Below are 20,740 nucleotides of genomic sequence, written 5' to 3'. Positions count from 1 at the left end.
ATGTGCTCCTCTCTTCTCGAGTGGTGGAATGCGGACAGAAGTAACGTTAAATCTGAGAAGGGAGACTTCTTAGAGAGAAAAGCCGGGGGGTATTTAGGAGGGGTTGGGCCCTCAAGCGATCTGCTCTCCTAAAAATCTAAAGGCGAGCTTTAGATTGAACAGTCGGCCGGAATAGAAGGACAGGGGAATACCACACATCCAATAGACACGTTCAAGCACAGGGATACACATAACACAAATAATTAATTGCGTTGGTGTCGGGGACACGAGTACCAGGGCACCTCCTCTGCCCTCAGGCCGGTTTTCATAACATTGAGACAGAACGTGCAGCTGTAAATGTTGCCGACAGTGCTGATGACCTAGTATTGTTGTCGCGCATGGACCAGAAGTAGAGAGGCGATCTGCGAATTGTATGACGTTTTCGGATGTATTAATTCCTGGGCGATATTGCGAGATTCGTGGAGGGGAGCAGGTGGTGTTGTAATGTTAGTTTCTATCGACCGATATGTTGACGAGTGGGGCATCTCACATCTTCTTACTGGCTGAGCCGTATTGCCTTGACGCCGTGCTTGGCCTGGATCATCTTCATTGCTGCACGAAGGTACAGAACACACCGTGTGTGTCGCTTCATAAACGAAAGACGCCTCCAAAGAATGCGTTTGAAAAGGTCCTCTTCTCTAAACAGCAAGGCCGCTGAATCGCCACTTCTTGCAACCGGTCGGCAAATTGCTTCATATACATGCTGCGTTATCAAGATGTTTACGAAGTTCGTTGTCAAGTGGGAAATCGAGGGTATATTAATGGTCCTTGTTGATATTCCAATGCCGGTGGCTCTCCACGCATGACAAATAATGATTCGCGCCTCTCCGTCCCTCATTCGCGTTGCATAACACTTGTACGGTGCTGACTCATTCCATACGTGTGATGTACGAACCTCATTACCATCAATCTTCATTCAAACTGAGAAACGTGGAGTATTTTACGGATGCCATAGGTTTGGCACTGTTGCCGCGAAAGGCTCGAAGACTGGCAATGGAGTAGGCAGCAGCAGACTTCACTGTTTAGGTAATAAGTAATCAGCTATCCTGCCGTAGCGTCTATCAAAGCACTCCACGGTGGACGCGGAAAGGAATTGTGGTATATTCAGTGCCGGGCAAAACAACTACAGCTGGCGAAGCACAACGAGATTCATGTTTTAGGCGACGTTAGGAAGCTTTACAAAAAGTAGATGTGTTAGCTCAACATGCTTTGCCAACGTGGCACAGGACACATCATTTCGTTGGGCAGCTCCGCCTGCGACCTCAATTCACTCGAAGCTTAACGCACAAAGCCGTACGCTGCAAGCGGCTCCTCCTGGACCGCCTTTCGATGCCTTTTCGGCTGGTGTTGTCTTTGACCACAGAGAAGTGTCCTTTCTGTGATCCCCAAACGCAGGTCATATCAGTACTAGTCTCAAGGGCAAGCACTCCATGATTTCTCTGCAGCAGGTAATTTCGGAGCTCTCCTTTTACCACACAACTCCCAATTTGATTGACGGGTTATGTAAATTTTCAATGCATCGATGGACTCTGAGCGCATCCAACACATAAGCGTCTTCATAGAAACGTGTCGCGAAAGAGTCCGTTTATAATTACTGTATACCTTTCGTCGATGTTAATCGCTGCGTGGCGCAAGAGTCTCGCCCCTGGCCGAGACGAGACTTGCTTCGTAGCGGTTTTCTAGGCGTAGTAATATTCGCGATAAATGGCGTCAGGGAGCGCGCATAGAAGCCTTGTATACTTTTCCTTACGAATAGAAAGCGGGAGATTGGGAAAATGGGATGATGCTATGCAGTTGCGCTCTCCAAGAATATGGTATCCATGTCATTGTGGTTTTACCAGAAGGGCAAAGTGAGGTGTAGCTGTAGTCCAGTGGAACTGCGATGCAGTAAAGTACACTTACGTACAGTGTAGTGAAGGATAGCGTAGCAACTGCGAGGAAGGGGTTCACATTGTGGCTTTGATAGCGCTAATGCATTGTTGTAGGAACACGTGCCTGCCATGATAAACTGTATAACCAAAGTAGTCGTCAGAATACCGCAGTCTGCAGTAACGTGGTGCAACTACATGTCCACACTGAGGCAGTGATACTGTAGCAACGATGCCATGTGCAATTACGGTGCAATAACCACCTCACAAGCTCTGCGCTGTCGATACGATAGACGATATTGCAGCAGTCTCGTAACGGTAGACGTTATCGCAACAGTCTCGATACGATAGACGATATTGCAGCAGTCTCGTAACGGTAGACGTTATCGCAACAGTCTCGTAATAAGCAAGTGCTGTGTTCCAGATACAGTGCAACTGCAACTCAAGATATATGATGAAGGTACTGTTACTCTTGTGAGTAATTTGGTATCGTTTTTTTTGTCTACGTTCGAGCCATTTTGACAGACGATCCGTCGTCTCACATGCAACTCCTCCCGAGAATCATGTTTGAAGCGGCGCGCACGAGAAAATTTTTACGGCAGGAAGGCTACTTAGGTGCAGCTCTTCTCTATTAAAGGCGACGATGTCGAAAGCCCCGTGAAACGGTGTGGATATGCACTACATCAAGAGTCAACCAAGTCTGTGAAGTGCCATATGGCCAGCAACTGGTCCGGTAGACCGTGTTGGGGCCGAAGAAACCTGCCCTCCATCTCTTGTGACGGCACTGCACTGCAAGGCTTTTGTTTCTAGTGAAAGGAAGCTACTGCGTTGCCCCACCGCGGAAGGCGGTCTAGCATGGACTGCGTGTTGGCGCGTGAAGCAATCGCCGCCACGTTTGACAGAGCGTGGATCTATCGCCGCCAGTCTTGATTCTGGATGGACGGAGTGTCGCCATGACCGCTACAGTATGTAAAGGGTGCGTTCGTTCTCGCCATGACAGCTGCTGCATGTAACGGTGCGTTCTCGAGCGAGACTAATTGTTCGCGTTTGCTGCAGGACCGTGCAGGTGCACAGAAAATAGCGACAAGCGAAGAGGGGATAATGCTACATTAACGTTGAAAGCATCTCTCGAGGAAATGGATTGGTGCCATACAACCTCGCATTGTGTCTAGATGACATCTAACCTCACTATGACGTCAATCCTTGAGGGGCTCATTTTTTTTGTGCTCACTCAGTACCGTTGGTGCTTCGTGTCTTCGGAAGTACCGCTCCCGTATTCGGTTCGAAAATATTGTCGAGCAAGTTAACTATTCGGTTCTAAAATGAGTTTCTGCGCTTGCGATTTAATGTATCTTCTTCTGAGAAGAGAGGTTGGCCCTAAACGGGGCAAATCGCTCCTCATCTGCAACTAGGAGGGAGGGTGCAAGGCCAAGATTCAATGTAGTTGCCGTGGCAAAACAGAGGCTGACTCTGCATAGCAAGGTTCCCAAGGCTGTGGTGAAGACGGGTATTTGGCTCACTACTGCTACGGTAGTACCGCGTTGCACGGATGCGATTTATCCATCTACTTGCTTTTTGTCACAGCTTCTCGTACTCTGTGCCAAATTTGCCATCCTTGGTCCTCCCCTCCCACCAGGCCTTTGCCTACCGACCTTTCCCTGCTCATTGGCTACGCGCTGACTTCAGCTTCGGCTGACGCCTCGGGGGCACTGTCTTTGCTCTTGCCCTTATCCTTCTTGCTCTTGTCCTTCTCACTCTTGTCCTTCTTGTCACCATCCTCCTTTTCTCCGACACGCTTCTCCTTCGCCGACTTACTTTTCCCCTTGCACGGTGGGTCCGCGCATTCCTCTGCCTCGCCAGCTTCGACCTCACCCGAAGACTCGGGTACCGCATCTTTACTCTTGCGCTTATCTTTCTGGCGTCCGCGCATCTTCCCCCCCGGACCGGCGGCTTCGACCTCACCTGAAGCCTTGGGCATGGCGTCCTCTCTCTTACGCAGACCCACTTTGCGTCCGCGCTTCTTGCGTCCGCCCATCATCCTCCCCGGCGCGGCGGCTTCGACCTCACCTGAAGCCTCAGGCATGGCGTCCTCTCTCATACGCGGACCCGCTTTGCGTCCGGGCATCATGCGTCCGCGCTTCTTGCGCCCGCCCATCATCTTCCCTGGCTTCATGGCCTCCCCGCACGGCGGGTCCTCGCAATCCTCAGGCGCGCCGGCCGGCATCCCTCCGCCGGGCGTGGAGGCGGAACCATCCTCCGCAGAGGGGCTCATCCCTCCGCCGGGCGCGGATGCGGGACCGTCCTCCCCAAAGGGGCTCATCCCTGCGCCGGGCGCGGATGCGGGACCCTCCTCCCCAAAGGGGCTCATCCCTCCGCCGGGCGCGGATGCGGGACCCTCCTCCCCAAAGGGGCTCATCCCTCCGCCGGGCGCGGATGCGGAACCTTCCTCCGCAGAGGGGCTCTCCCACGGCATGAGGTCGCCTGGGGACGGCATGGGGGCCATCATGCTCATACCGTCGGCATCAGGGGACGGGATCGGGGCCTCCGGTGAGACGACGGCGCCGCACGCGGCGGCGACAAAGAGGGCGAGGAGAAAGGGTGTCTTGAACATTGCGGATGAGAGGGTGAGTAAGTGGGCGACAAAGTTCAAGCGGCGGGGGGCGCGGCGGGGCTTTTATGTACCGTACCGGACGTACTACGAACAAGCGCGGCGGCGGCAGCCGCGGGCGGGGAGCGGCGCGCGCGGGGGGGCGTGTGGGTGGTCGGGCGACAAGACGCGGCGGCAACGTGGAGCGCATGGCGGCGAGGGTGGCGCGGTGCGCGCGCGAAGTGCCGGGGAGGGGATGCGGCGGGGCGGCGGGGGGGTGTCGCGGTGGGCGCGACGCGACGTGTGATCTGCGCTGAGGTGCGTTTCGGCCTGCGAGCGCTGCGCGCCACGCCCGGCGTCTTCCGCGAGCCGGGTCCGCGCGCGCGGCCGGGCGGACAGCCCACGCCCGCTGTGGATGTCAGCAGCACTGAGACGCCAGCGCGTGTGCGGGGCGGGGCGGGGCGGGCGGCGCCCCCGCGGCGCGGGACATGACGGGCGGCGGCAGCGGCGTGCGGGGCGACGGCGCGGCTCGCTGCGTGCCGCGCTGTGCGGGGCGCGGGAAAGCGCGTCTCCACGTAAAGTGGCGGTAGCGATTTGGCGCATACGGGCGGCCGTTGCGCAGGGTGGGGTGTCGCTTGTACGCGCGTGCGGGGCGGCGGAGGGGCTCCGTGTACACGCGGCCGCTTCCACGCCTTCTCCCTGGTTGTAAATAAAGTTTTTTATCATACGCGATATGCACCGTGATTTTAATACAATTCTCAATAAAGTCAATTACAGTGGGGGCAAAAGAAGCCATTGAATTTTTTGAAAAACTCAAAGTACCCGGCTGCGGGCGGGCCGCGCTGCAACCGCGCGGGTCGTCGCCCTTTCCGCCCGTCGCCGTGGCGGCTCGCGCGATGAGCGCCACGTCGCAACCGTGGGCTTCGATGGCGCGTGCGGTTAGGCTTGGGCAGCGGCGCTGCGTGTCTCTAGCTAATGTCTAGACGACAAGTGACGTCATATGCCGCGTAGGCGTAATGTTAACGTCTGTAAAGCAGTACTTTACAGCAGTAGCTCTAGTGTCTCTATTAATCCGGACCATGTTTTAAATATGTTTATAGACCTGAAAAAGGGGCTTCAGAATTAAGTTGCCCCAGGTTAATTGCTGTGATCAGTGTAGTGTCTAGACGACAAGTGACGTCATATGAAGTCACTTTTCGACTTATTTTTCGCGACCTGCGTACCCTGCTAGTACAGTACGGTGTAGCAGGGTAGCACAAGTCGAGAAAACCTGCAGCCTGCTACATGGGTACTGTAGCTCAACAAGATGGAAAACATACTCTCCCCACCGCAGTTGACTTCTGCGTTGCGGAAGTGTACAGCTTGGTGAGATCTGCCACGTCTTTTCCAGCCATTTTTAGAATGCCCAAAAAGGCAGCCTTTTTACCAACCTCAAAACCTTAGATGTTGATATCTTCGAAACCAAAACGCCTGTTTAAAAAGTCAACTCATCACTGAAACTTCCTTACATTCCTACTCTCTCTCTGTATGCTGTCTTAAAGGAGACCCACGCTGTCCATGCTGTCTTAAAGGAGACCCTGTGTGTCCATGCTGTCTTAAAGGAGACCCTGTTGTGGGTCTCCTTTAAGACAGCATGGACAGCCATGTTTGGATGTATATGTTTGCGATTTTCAAAATATTACATGTCCAATAATTTAATGTATTGTGTCAGCGCGCCGTGATCCGTAAATTGGCTCAAAGGGTGCATCATACCGGGCTATCGATAGGGAAGAGGGTAGAAACGACGTGTTTTTGGGTCTTGGTTTGGTTCTGTCGGGAGACGAATCGCATCTCCTTCGATTGCCACCCTCCCGCCTTTTTTCAAGTGTACAGGGGGGTCGCGATAGAGTGCCATCTCTGTTAGTGCCAGCTCCGATATAGTGATACCCTTTTGCGGGTGGCGCGAATTTTGAGCCAAAAACTAAGGGTCTCCAGAGAGGCAGTTGGATGGACGTACTGCCCGAGACCCGCTGCCGCCGCGGAAAGATATTATGCACTTGCTTACTAGTGTGTATTGGACGGACGTTTTTGATCATTTGAGGCGAAAAGAGCCTCATCTGAGGCTTGGAAAATAATAGCATCCTCACGGTTCAGAACATTAGTTACGCCCTGTCGAAGTGTCGAACATGACTGCAGTGCCCTGTTACATGCCTCTTCACTGCAGCTATAATTTCCAGCACGAAGTAAACCACCATCGGTCCAGTCGCCATCAATACATATATTATGCTACTTAGAAGCGTTTTATTGTACAGTATTCCTTAATGCATCAACATTGGTCTTGTGAAAGGATATTCCAAAGTGGTTTGTGGCTACTGAGTGCTTCAGGACTCTTGTTGCCAGTGCATAGATGTGCGCTCCTCGCACCAGTCGCAGATCTGAAGTGGCAGAGGCCATTTGATTGACTGTGAGGATTTTTCCTGTCTGTCAGAGCATTAGAAAGACCCTCCTAAATACCGTGCATTCTAGCTGCCTTCAAGGGACTTGGACATTGTTTGTTACTCTTACTGTTACTGTTTCGCGGTAACTATGGCTTTCAGTTCTCCCTCTTTGCGCCAGAAACGGCGTGGCAAAAGAGCCTCATATGAGGCGAAATCCTCAAATGAGGCGCATTGTCCAATAGACACTAGAATAGAGACTATGGCGGAAAAAGGCAGGGTCGATGATGCCATTGGACATCTGCAAAAGTGTAGGCTGGCATTTATTGCTGCAAAAATGGAGGAAGTCAATGCGACGGCTCGGAAGCTACTAATGACATAAATGCTTGATTAGACTTGAGTCTGTAGTGAAGATGCAAAGTATGAGTGATGGCGTCTTGCGAACGGTCTTTCTGAGCAGTGATGCAAGGAAGTGGCTGCAAAAAAGCCGCAAATCTCATTATCTTACAGTGCCTGGTTCGATATAGTGCCGTTTTCGGCCCACTGACAGAGGGAGGCACTATATCGCGATCCCCGTGTACTGGCATTCAGGGACGTCAATAAAATGATTAAATTGAATTTTAATGTATGCTAAATTGGATCAAGATTGAATTCAATCGCACTTATGCGGTAGGCGACAGCCAATGGTGTGCTCTCGTATGGCACGTTGGTAGTGACAGATTCCATTATTTTAACTTTGTGTGCGCCATCATACTGTTAAGAAAAGTATTAAATGGACCAATCAGGTGCACGCTGACGTCCATACATGTCCAAACATGCCCGTCCATGCTGTCTTAAAGGAGGCCCACAGGGCCTCCTTCAGGGCCTGTATTTGACAACTGCCATCCCAATGTTTCTCAAGATGGTATTGCCAAGGGCATATACGTTAAAGAAATGGTGTCCAAATTGACTTTACAAAGTTTCGATTTAATATTTTTAAAGTATATATTTTTGCAAAAAGAAGCTGCCCTCACGTCAGATCAAATTGCCGGTCGTCTAGACGCTACCCTTGAATCAAGGGCCTTGATAGAAGGACTGGAGAGAAAATAAAAGCGTGGAAGGTGAGGGAAGCGTCGGAAGACGCAGGGAGGACGGAAGCGAGACACCCCACACTTCCCCAGAAAAAAAAAACCTACCACCCTGGTACTCTGTCCATATTCTTACAATTTCAAACTACTCTTGCAAACACACTACGCGCGCGATGATTTTTGAGCTGGCCATAGGGGTCCCACTGTGGAACGTCGTCCGGTTCGTTTCTTTGAGTTTGGTCATGACCACAATGTTATCGAAATTATGGTCTTCAAATGTGGCATATAGAGCAGGTTCTCGAGTATCCTCGGGTTCTCCCGTCCAACTACGACCGAGGCCGTACACTAGGAGTTCTCTGGTGACTGAGGAGGATGGGAACGACTGGCGTTTCAGGCTGGTTATAGCTTTCGTCGCATTTATCCTGCTTTCTGCCGATTTATTGATCGAATTCGGCTCGGATTCGTCTGACGTCGCGTCGGGGAACATGATCGCCACTGGGTACGGAGCTACCGGGAGGTCACAGCCACTGGATGTGAGAAGGAACAGTGACGGAACGTGGGGCCCGGCATTACGCTCTCAACGTCTTGTGAATGCTACGTACCAAGTCTACGAGGTGGACATGGTACCTGATGAAGCATGGGGAATCACTGAGCGGGACATACAAGTCATTAAGAACACCAGAAATGCGGTCGCGGCTGAGGGACGAATCATCACTTCGGCCATTCCGGATCAATGGATGCTAACGGGAAATGGCAGAGAGTTATGGTTCTCAGGCAATGCCGGGGCGGCGTTGGTGAAAGACGACAAGTTGCTGTTCACTAATGGCTTCGAATCATTCGTCCTGCTGGAAACAAGCTGGACAGGGGAGGCGTCAATCGCAGTCACTGAGATAGTGTCCAATCACCTATTTGTCACTAATTTGCGAATTTACAGTGACTACAACAACACTGTAACTGTTAGGATGAACAAGTTACCACAGTTGATGCTCGACTGTGACGGAAACACCGAATATCCAACAAGCTGGCAAGTTGTTTGTGTGGACGTCAGTACTAGGCCAAGTGAGGTTGTAAGGCACGATGGAAACCTGTTGCCGCCCGCCTTGACAACCCTCAAAAGCCAAAGTATCACAATAGACTACGGCAAGAGGGTCGAAATGGAAATACCATGGGCCATATTCGACGAGGTGGACAGCCGCCCGTCTAGTTCTTTTGACCGCAGTATACGCACAGAGACTTTTAACGGGGAGAATGCCACTCTCGTCATGACACAGAGGGCGGGAGTGCTTATGATGCGAGAGGGGCGTCAGGTGACATGTTGCCTTAGTGTGATGGGCGACATCAACAACAAGGGGCTTCCTGCTTGTAGAATGCAGGACGGGCGCAGCGAAAGTGAGGCGGATGCCATGTTCAAAGCGTTGCAGTTAGCCTCTGCGGACTACAACAAGATCTGGCGGATATATCATAGTTGGATAAATGGGGATGAAGAAAGGTCTCGGACTGAGGTGAATTGGGTATCGACGGAGCTACAGACTGAACTGGGTAGCCTGATCTCGGACGTCAAGACCGTGGCAACTATCAATATTTTCTTCATAATCGGGGTCGGTCTAATCCTCGTTACTTTTCTCGTAGGGGCGTCTGTGCATGTGTTTTACAGGTTGAAGCTGGTGAAGGTGGAACCGAGCTGTCGACGCGTCACGCTAGAGACTAGCCGCAGGGTTTTGGCGATGTCAGCAAGTTGCAAATACAATTGCGGCATGGTGCCCGGGGCGCCGCCTCGAACATCACTAGTCCGGAGCGGTGACAAGACATGTCACTTGGACACGTCATATTCTTTGCAGGACGACTCGATAAGTGCAACCGAGGCTGCAAAGGAAGGGCTAGTGCTGGTGGGACGCAGGGTGCGAGCACGCGACGGAGAAGAAGCACAGTCGGAGGGTTCGCTGCCTCATTGCTGTGCGGTCGGGCGTGTGGCTGCGGCATACCGCTCTCGGGGCAGGGGAAGGCGGAACGACGAGCACAGGATTGCGTGGGTGAAGAGCCCAGGTCGATCCAAGACGCTGCTGGCGTTGGTGAGGAAGGATGGGCGGATGCGTCCTTTGGAAGACTGTGAGGGCGGTAGGGATGATATCAATTGATAGCAAGAATGAATCAATCTTGATCGGGTGACGGAGGACTTGAATCAGGGCTGAATCGGCATGGAAACGGTGCATGAATGCGCACAATGCGACCAGATGCAATAACAATACTAGTACTCGGGGCGGGCCGTTCCACGCTGACGCGTTCCAGGAAGAGGCGGAGATAGTGATTTTCCCTTAGTTAAAAAGGGCTATTAGCCCTTTTTAATTAAGGATTTTCCCCTTATTGCGTGCTAAAGGGGTCCGGGTCGGTGCAGACGTGCTCAGGCTTGCAGCAGACGTGAGCCTCGCGATGCGTGTCAGGTTTTGGTCAGCGGTCGGCGCGCTGACGCATGGTGAACTGAAACTGAAACTGAAATGCATCAGTGGCTTGCATGAGAGATAGGGAGGACGGAAGCGAGACAGCGAGACACCCCACGCTTGCCCAGACAGAGAAAAACCAACCAACCACTCCCGTTTACCAGACAACAGGGAGTGTGCAGCAGCTCTACAGTAGTGTCTCGAGTTTGACGAAAAGTGACGTCATATGAGGCCACTTTTCAAGTTGAAATTTCTTGCCTTGTGCCCGCTGAACAATAAGAAACAAGATACTCTGGGGGCCGCTGTTGAGTCGGGATTATTTTTCACTACCCTTGGTAGACTAAGGTACAGTACCAAGGGTACCCTTCGGAGGGTAGTTGCAGCTGAGTTGTGCGTGGCAGAAGGGTGGAGGTTTGGTGAGATGTGGACGTCTTTTGCAGACATTTTAATTAAGAATATATAAGAAAGAAAGAAAAAAATCGATATGTGTGGGGATATCGTCGAAAGCAAAAGGCCTTCTATTCGATTTTACCCCTCCGGTCTTGGCACAAGTCTGCCTCGTGCGGACACTCCCTTATGAGGAGAACCGTTGGCGCTGTCATGCGTGTGCCACGTGTGTGCGCAACTGAGTCTGGAGGGCCATGCGCACACGCTTGACGCCTGCGCATTTCACTGTCAGCACTCCTGACAGTGGCACAGAGGCGCTGCTGCGCCCCTGTGCCCAGCGAGGGCCAACAACTCAATTTCACACGTGTTCACCACCTGCTCCCCCGTCCTCGTTCGTCCCGCTCGTCCCCACCCTCGTTGTAAATAAAGAAGTTTATTGGGAATTGTATTAAAATCACGGTGCATATCGCGTATGATAAAAAACTATATTTACAACCAGGGAGAACCCGTACCGGCGGCACGGGCCATCCGTCTGCGCCTCGGCGACGGCGAGCGCCGCATGCAGACGCGGGGGCAGCTGGTCACGCTGGCGTGTGTGAGGCTTGTCTTTATTTTTTGCCCAATCAAGGGGGCGGCATGCGTGGCATATATATATATAGATTTTTTTTAACTATTTTTTTGGGCCGCGAGCGGACACGGGTGCAGGTGTGCACGGTGGGGGGGGGGGTAATTTTATCAATGCATCAGGGGTGCGCTTACAGATACACTAGCAGATAGGAAGCTGAGTTACACTTCGATCGGATATGAGATGTCCGCGACGTGTGTCGGTAGGCGAGAAAGGATCGCAGCAGCGACAGTGGACCAGATGGCGAAGCTCAGGCGTTGGTGGATGCGGGCTTGAGCGGAGGCAATGGTGCAAGAGCTCCGAAGTGCTATTAGCTTCGCGTGTTCATGGATGACATGCATTGTAGACTGTGAGGGGGCGCCTAGAGCGTCAAACGATAGTGGCTGAAAGTGCCAGTCTAGGGGTGGCGGAGGAAGGTGATCGTCAATGAGCAGGGTGGATCGAATAGTCCGCTCGAGGGCCTGACGCTTGCGAACGTCAGCTGTTTCCGCAGCTCCTGCAGATTGGCGGGCAGCGGGATACATCATGCCCCTGCGGAATGGACTGCAGATTGTGACGTCGTAGGCCGTAGGTTTGTCACAAGGGAGCCCTGGAGCAGGGGGGGACGGTTGAACGAGGATATCGGCCGGTCGTGCAGCAGAGTTTGACAGGAAAGGGACGTCGAGGGAATATGCAAGTCCAGCCCCACGGAACACGTGTCGTGCGAAGACATTTCGGACGGTATTGTGTCTGTGGACCAGTCCGAAGCCATGGCGACAGATGGTCGCGTGATCCCCTCGAGGGTCGAGTGGCTTGGAACAATGTGCGCAGCGCAACGGCGAGATAGAATCGAATGTGATAGGAGCGTCCAGATGACGACGTAGCATGGTTGACCAGGTGGCGTTCTGAATGCGGGAGGTGGCAGCTGGGTGGGCAGTGAGGAAAGATGTCGCGCCAGGAGCGAGGAGGGAGCGAAACCGTACCCTCTGACGAATTGAAGCTGCACTGTGCTGACGAGGGTCGGGAGAGGATTGCCAAAGGGGTTTCTCCCAGAACCGGCTGGCCGCTGCGCTATGCTGCGCCTGAAGTAAAAAGGTATGTATGCGTTCAGGACGCGCTAGAAGTGCGGTAGGTTCGAGGCAGCCAAGATCCGAAGATGTAAGGGAGAAGTGAGGTGGTTGTACGGAAGGAGGTAAATTGCCGAGAACCACCCTCAATGATGTTCGTGCAAAGCTCTGGTATTGCCTGAGGTTGGGAAACTGGGGCCCCTTTAGTCGTACCGGGGCGGAGTCGATGAGACTTGCAGCGTAAGAGGCGTGTGAAGTATTGGCCAATGATGTGAGGCCATGTCCCCCATGAACGAACGGCAATCGGACTTGAGCAGCCAGGCTCGGTGAAAGAGTAACACTATTGAAGCGCTCGTATGCCTTCAGCTGATCTCTATCAAATTGCTGTGCGAACGAAAGGGCGAAGGTCGGGGGTACCAGCCGGAACAGATGCTGCATGCGACAGGCGGAAGCGGAGACCCTGTGTAAGTGAAAGCGTACGCGGGCCTCTGGGATGTGGTCCAGGTGGGCGAGGGCGGAATTGCAGTTTTGCAGTTTGCGGGTGATGTACTGCGTCATGAACGAGTCAGACCCAATAGGGGCCCCGAGGAGTTCCAACCCGCCGTCTTCGATGACGTGCAAAGGGGCAACAGTGGTGAGGGGAAGCAGGAGGTCTGGGGAGAGGCTGGGCCAAAAGACACGTGTCTTAGCTGGGTTGAGGAAGAACTGGTGGGTTGGTCCCTCTGTATTAAGGATTTTAAGAGCTCTGGCAACTTCATCGATACGGCCGATGATGGTACCGTCATCTGCATACCAGCGGTTCATAAGAACGTCACATTCGTGCGAGATGCGGCGGGCGAGAGGCTGAAGAGCGAGAGAGAAGAGGAGCATGCTCGCAGGGTCTCCCTGTTGCGACCCTTCTCGACTGACTAGCATGGTGGGCGGGGACGAGGGCAGAATCAGGGGGGAGGTGATGCGCGCATAAACCATGTCAAGAAAGCGGGACAGGGAGTGTGCTCTGGTTGGGAGCTGGTCCAGCACTTTCTGGCGGGAGAAACGGTTGAAGGCACTGGAGGCGTCAATTGACACCATCACGTAGTGTGGGTCCCTTCCATGCCGACGAAGTAGCATCCGGGCGTCGTGTACGATAGCGTCCATGCCGTTCGGAACACCATTGGCTAATTGTTCAGGAGCGAAGTGGTCACGGCAATCCTCTATTGCGGCTGGGAGGAGGACTTTCGTGACGAGTCGACGGATGCTTTGTCCAATTGCAATTGGGCGAATTTTGGCCGGGCATGGCTGTAGGGGCAGCAGAGTTGCGGCCCTGACAAGGGGGATGGTGCAAGGCGGAAGGGAACCACGGGCCAGGCGGCTGACGAGATTTGTGAGCGCGGAGATGCCGGTCACTCCTGCTTCGGGACTAATTTGTGAGTGGGCAAGGAGGTGCAGGAGCTTGGGCGACATGCAGTCTGGACCGGCGGCTGAGTTGGGATTGAGGCGCCTGACGGCACGGAGAACGGATTGCTCCGAGACCTCTGGCGGCCGTGGTTGTGCGGAGGGCGGCAGAGGCATGACGGGGACAGGAGGGTCGGGGTGAAGGGCTTGCAGTGCTGCAACCGTGGCCGTATCGTTGAGGTTGGCGAGAGGAGGGTTGGTGAACGTGCGCATCGCCCGCCCGTATTGGGCTTGGGAGGCTAGCCGCATGGCGCGGGCGGCTTGCGCGGCGCGAGAGCTGTGGGGCGAAGGGAGCTTGGAGTGTGTGTGCTGCCATGCTCGCCGTGCTTCGTGAGCATGAAGGGCTTCTCGCCACAAGGTACTCCATTCGCAACCTGTGCTTGCCCTACGTAGGCGGAGACGGAGGGCGTGCATTTGACCACGCGAGGAACGCCATCTGGGCTCTCCACGGAAAGCTTTTCGGAGCACAACAGTAGGCAGCATGTGAAGGCGCATAAATGCTTGATGAGTGGCGTCGGGGGTGTTAGCTGCTGTGGGAGCGCGCACGAGTCGAATTAGAAGTAGAACCGTGCTATGCAGGCAAGGGCCAGGGATAGAAGTGAAAATGTCCGAGGGCCGAATCGGGGTCGAAAGGAGTTCGTGGACCGACGGCAAGGGGAGGGGTGGGGCGTCCGGGAGGGGGAATGGTCGGTTTTCAGGGGAGGGCGAGAATGCGTCTGTCATGGATGGTGGAAGGGAAGCGCTGTGAGAGGGGGCGGGGGGGTCGGCGGTGGGGCTATCTGAGATCATTGGTCCAGGGGAGAGAGTGCTGCGGCCTCCTGAGAGGGAGAGGCGCGCTTGGGAGGGGGGGACTGAAGCGCTAGTGGACAGAGCTCTTTTGATGCGCGGCGGGGCGTTAAGAGCCGAGACAGGGGGTCAGTGGAGAGGATGAGGTGCATGGTGTGCGCTTTGAGGAGCAGGAGGCGAGTGTTCGGGCGACGGAGCGGCATTGTTGGGCTGGGCGGGGTGGAGGTCACTTTCATTGACCCATGTGGGGAGGGGAGCTACAGTGGCGGTTGGGGTGGTACCCAGGGGCGCCAGGCGGTATAAACTTGGCGGGGGAGTGGTGGCGGGAACGGGGGGCTCGGTGACAGCGGTTGGAGGCGGCGGGGGCTGAGAGGTGACGGCGTCGGCGGGCGAGCGTGTCGTGGCACGGACCTCGGTAGTTTTGTCGGGCATGCTGGCATCTTGTGCCGGCCCTGGGCTGCAGAGGGCCGCAGCGGGGGCGGCGTCCAAGGCCGGGGCAGTAGTATGCATAAGAATCGGGGACGCAACGCGCGAGGTCTACGGTACAGGGGGCGACGCAGATTTCCGGATGCACTGTTGTGTAGGTGGGCTTGCAGGAACGACGGGCAGAGCGGTAACCGTTGCGGTAGGTCGACGGGAGTACCCGTCGTTCGAGGCTGCGGCGAGTGCCGCATAGATAGTACGGGAGGTGTGACGGAGTGCCCCGGCGAGGGCGGTTCGAAGACGCATGGGAACTGAGGTGGGGGTACTGCGACGTAACAGGCGTTGCGACTCTTGGGCGAGGCGGAGGGCTATTCCAGCTGCGGGCGAGCGGTCCAGCGTCCTGACGAAAGTAGAAAGCGGTGCGGGGAGAAGTTGGAGATCCTCGTAAATGAGGCGGGTGTGAGCGAGGATGCGCGTGAGGATGCCGAGGTCTGAAACAGCGAAATATATGTATGTCCATTTACCCGCCCCTGGGATGATGACATGAGGAGGGAGGGAGGTGGTGGCGAGGCGGCCACCGAGGCGGAGGGCATGTTGGGTTGCAGAGAAAGAAGCGAAGGATCCAGAGGGGGAGGAGGTGGGGGCGACGGCGAGCGCGGTAATTGCGGGAGCAGGCGCCTCGGGGGCGCCTGTGTTGGGGTCAAGGCGGACGGGGAGGCCCACTGTGCGGAGGAGGTCGTGTGCGGCCTTTAACTCGGTGTGTGTGGGTGGGGTTGGAGCGGAGGCCGGTTGATGGGGGGTGGGTGTGGCGCTCGCATGGGTGGAGGCCCGCGCATGTGCGGCTGGTATGGCTGGGATTGGGGGGGCGGCCAGCGCATGTGCGGCGTGCGCGGCTGTGGTTGGTGCGGCGACCAGGGCGTGTGCGGCGGCTAGGGTAAGAAGCGGAGTACGGGATTTCACTGGGACACTTGGCAGGTGGATGGTCGGGGGGGAGACGAGGGTGAACATGAGCGCAGAGCTGGAGGAAGGGCTAGAGTCGAAGCCGAACCCGCCGTAGCGGGCAACGGAGGCCCAGGAAGGTGCGAGGTGGGGGGGGACACGGCATGGGTGTGCCGGGGAGGACGGGGGGTGCGCCGTGCGCGGAGGGTGAGGGGGGAGGGGAGCGGCGGCTAGGTGTGGGGCAGGAGCGGGCGCCGCTGTGACGACCACAGGAGGGGCCGTTTCGTGTGGGGGCGAGGTCGGGCGCTTGTGGGCGCCCGCAGCGTGACTCGGGGCGAGGGGCGCCGGTGACGGCGGGGTCGGACGGCTGTGGGCGGAGGCGGCGTGAAGCGGAGCGGTGGGAGTCTGCGCCTGCAACGTCGGCGCGGCGCAAGCGGCGATTTCAGGTGGCGACAACCGCGGAGAGCGCAAGTCATTCATCGCGCGGTTCGGGGCTGCGGTGGTGGTCGGCGGGACGCGGGGCGCCGGCGCCGACAACGGCGGCGCGGCGAGGGCAGCGGTGGAGGGCGGCGACAACGGCGGAGGTCGCAACTCGTTCGTCTTCTTCCACATCGCGGCGGGCGGATGTGCACCGTGGCATGCGTGGCAACGTGTGGCGGGCAGAGCAGAGCTTAAATACTGTGAAAAAGTTGCAGATCGCACCGCAGCAACGAGCGTTCGTGTAGTATAATGGTTAATTTAGCCGCTGTATATTTCGCTGTCACCGAAGAGATCCGGGTTCAATTCCCGGCACGAGCTTGCTGAGCATCTTATTTTTTTGCCGATTTGGAGGCCCCGCGTAGAGGCCAGCGCGCCACGACAGGCAGAGGCGCGGGCGACAGGTGGGACGGCAGGAAGAGGGGCGGGGCGGTGGCCGAGGGGCGGTACGCAGTTGCTGGGGTGAAGTGCTGCGCGCGGAACGGAGGCCGCCGGACGGAGGCGTCGGGCGGGGCGGGGGGGAACGGAGAGGACGAGGGCGGGGACGAGGGTGGGGACGTGCGTGGGGACGAGCGTGGGGACGAGCGTGGGGACGAGCGGGGCGAACGAGGACGGGGGAGCAGGTGGTGAACACGTGTGAAATTGAGTTGTTGGCCCTCGCTGGGCACAGGGGCGCAGCAGCGCCTCTGTGCCACTGTCAGGAGTGCTGACAGTGAAATGCGCAGGCGTCAAGCGTGTGCGCATGGCCCTCCAGACTCAGTTGCGCATACACGTGGCACACGCATGACAGCGCCAACGGTTCTCCCCATAAGGGAGTGTCCGCACGAGGCAGACTTGTGCCAAGACCGGAGGGGTAAAATCGAATAGAAGGCCTTTTGCTTTCGACGATCTCCCCACACATATCGATTTTTTTCTTTCTTTCTTATATATTCTTAATTAAAATGTCTGCAAAAGACGTCCACATCTCACCAAACCTCCACCCTTCTGCCGCGCACAACTCAGCTGCAACTACCCTCCGAAGGGTACTGTCACGTCTTACAGACGTGAGCGCCTTGACGGTAGACCCGGGAGCCAGACAGGCGACCCAGGTTGGCGACAGCAGGCAGCTGTCTACAGTGACAAACAGCCACAACAGAAACAACACCGTTGACAGTACACAATTGATTTACTTCTCGATAGTTGGATGCCGGGCCCCATTGGACCGTGGGCCCGGTGCCTTAAATAGACACCATCTACCAGTTACAGTATACGAACACTACAGTACCTTCTTGCATTTGCTATCAAATGCAAGCAAGAAGGCGGGCTAATAAATGCATATCATCATTATTTGAATAGTGCGCCATAATTCACACGGCGCTCTACCGACCCTTCCCATCCGTGGCCCTGCAGGTGCAACATTCGTGCCTTGTAGCCTCAGTCCGCCGCGCGGCTTCGCCCAACTCGCGGGTCCTCCTTTACGCACCACCCAGGTCCTCCGCGTCTGCCCTCCGCATCAGTCATCCACCTTCACAGTTCGCCCACGTAGCCAACCTCCGGTAGCCCACCGCTTCGACCAAACGCGCGACCGCCTCCGTAGCCTCATCGCTCTCTTCCCCTGAGTCCTCAGCCTCCAGTTGCGTTGGCGACGTTCCGCTCCCTGTCGCGGCCCCCTCCCGGCTGTCGTACAGCTTGATGATGGTAGTGGGCAGGTCTGACTCTGGAGTCCAGCAGCTAGAGCGACTCCCACTGATACGAACTTTGAAATGACGCTCCATTTCCCCGTTCTCCTTGTTCCTTCGTACTTGCGTTGTGACGATGCGGTCCAGTGTCCGTAGGCTGTCAGGAAACACCCCGTCCTCTGGGTTGCCAGTCTCCACCACACCATCCGGAATCTTCCGCAAACGGTTCGCGTGGACTCGTACTACACTGTTCCCCACCTCAGCCTTCAATTCGTACCCGACGCGTCCCAGCCTATACAGTACAGTGTACGGACCGATCCACGGCTTGACAATCTTCTTGCCCTCCGCCTTGCTGACCTTGACCGACCACAACAGCACCCTGTCCCCAACCTGGTACTCCTCCGGGTTCACTTTCTTGTCGAACTGCTTCTTCGCCCGGGCCCTGGACTTGTTGCCTTTCCCTAGCAGCTGCTGGTGTAGCAGTGCCAGTCGTTTAGCGAGACTGTCCGGCTCATCCTCGAAGCAGGCCCGGTCGACTTCCCCCCATGCCTCGAAGGCTTCCACGCCGAACATAGCTTTGTAGGGCGTCATGCCGGTACCCGCGCATATGCCAGTATTGTATCGAAGGCATGCCATAGCCATATGCTCATCCCAGTCCGCATCCCCAGTCGCCATGAAGCTGGCTAGGTCCCGAGTCAGCGTCCTGTTCCAGCGTTCAACTGTACCGTTTGCTTGAGGGTGCAGCGGGTATGTCTGAATTCGTCCGATTCCCAGCATACTGTAGAGCTCCTTGATTACATCGCTAACGATGTTCGTTCCTCCATCTGACAACATCCCTTCCATCAGACCAAACACTGATATCCACTCCTCAATAAGCACCCTGGCTATGGTTTCAGCTTTCTCGTCCGGGATTGCTTTCGCCCGTACGAACCGGGTGAACACATCAATTATAGCTAATACCTTGATGTTACCTTTCTTCGTCCGGGGTGTAATTGTCTGCACGTCGAATGCGACTAGTTGGAACCGTCTTTCTGGATGCCTCAGCTCCAGTAACGCCTGGATTCCCGGTTGCCGGTCCTCGGCTACAGTACACTGTAGACAGTCCTTGACGAAGCGTGCAACGTCTCGAGCCATGCCCTTCCACCAGAAGCGACCCAGCAGCTTAGCCATCGTCCTCTGTAGTCCGTAGTGTCCTGTCAGTCTTGACCCATGAACGAACGTCAGCACATCCTTGACCATCGCCCTCGGCACCACTATTGGCAATTCATCTCGCTTGGCGTTGCGTAGCAACCCGACATCGTCCACCAGAAATCTCTTGCTAGTCCGTGCGTGCTCCTCCAAATCGCCGTACTCCGCGACCTGCGCAGCTCGCAGCTGTCCGTCCGTAGGTCCCGTTCCCGGCGCCCCCAGTCCCGTGATGGTTGGTGCGACAGCCTCGTTTACCGCTGCCACTTGCTCGTCTGCTTCCGCTTGACCCAGCTCCTCCATCCTTAGCTTGTCAATAGGACAGTAGCAGCGCTGACAGAGCGGCTTGGGTACAGCATCCCTACTGAGTGCGTCCGGTACTACCAATTCTGGGCCGGCACGGTGCTCAACTATAAAGTCGAAGTCCTGCACGTCTATCACCCACCGTGCTAACTTCTCACGGGGGTCCTTTAGACTCAGCAACCATTTCAACGACATGTGGTCCGTGACTACAGTAAACTGTTCGCCGTGTAGGTAGTGCCGCCATTTGAGCAATGCATGGATTACTGCCAAGCATTCTCGTTCGGTCGGGGCGTAGTTGCGTTCTGACTTCTTCAGAGTCCGGCTGGTAAACGATACTGGGCGCCACTTGCCGTCCTTCTCTTGCTGCAGTAGCACCCCACCCAGCCCGTAAGCACTAGCGTCAGTCATGACTTGCTTGGGAGCTCCGCGCACTGGCGCAGCCAGAATCTCCGGGTCGCACAACGATTCCTTCAATTCCTCCCAGGCCTTCGTCTGTACTGCTCCCCATCGCTCCTTCCAATCCGGTATCACCAGCCGTTGTCCATGCCGACGCTTCTTAGAGAACCCTGTGCCCTTCAGTACTTCATACAGTGGCGCAGCGGTTTCCGCGAAGTGGTCTACGAAATCAGCAAAGTAGTTCACCAGCCCGAGGAAGCGCATCAGCTCGTCTCCTGACTGAGGCATCTCCAAGCGTCGGATAGCCTCGACGTGCTTATCGGATGGTCGTAGTCCACGTTCATCAACAACGTGTCCCAGTATCTCCGCACTACGCACACCGAATTCGCACTTGGACAGCTTGAGACGTACGCCAGCCTCGTACAGTATATCCAGTATTGAAGCTAAGGATTCCAGATGCTCATCTTCATTAGCGGTCCCGATGCTGGTGTCATCCATGAACGCCAGCACATCTTGTCCCTTACGTGCTCCCAGAATCAGGTTGATGATTCTCTGAAACGTTCCGGGGGAGTTCTTCAATCCTTGCGGGAGCCGCGTGAACTGTAGTAGACCGAGTACAGTACGTATCGCTGTGCATGCTCGTGAGTCTGGATGAAGTTCCACCTGATAGA

The 20,740-nt window shown here is 55.7% G+C and overlaps 1 protein-coding gene across 1 annotated transcript; it reads left to right on the top strand.

Moving 5' to 3' along the window:
- Positions 1-9,129: 9,129 nt before the first annotated feature.
- On the top strand, positions 9,130-10,110 carry CHC_T00002969001 (hypothetical protein). The gene has a single exon (XM_005714027.1). It carries the CDS (start codon positions 9,130-9,132, stop codon positions 10,108-10,110), a length of 981 nt encoding a protein of 326 aa, XP_005714084.1.
- Positions 10,111-20,740: the final 10,630 nt, after the last annotated feature.

The sequence above is a fragment of the Chondrus crispus genome, genomic scaffold (genome assembly GCF_000350225.1).
Source record: "Chondrus crispus Stackhouse genomic scaffold, scaffold_166, whole genome shotgun sequence".
Taxonomy (NCBI): domain Eukaryota; phylum Rhodophyta; class Florideophyceae; order Gigartinales; family Gigartinaceae; genus Chondrus; species Chondrus crispus.
Note: the sequence above shows the minus strand (reverse complement) of the source record. Positions and strands in the feature narration are given on the sequence as shown.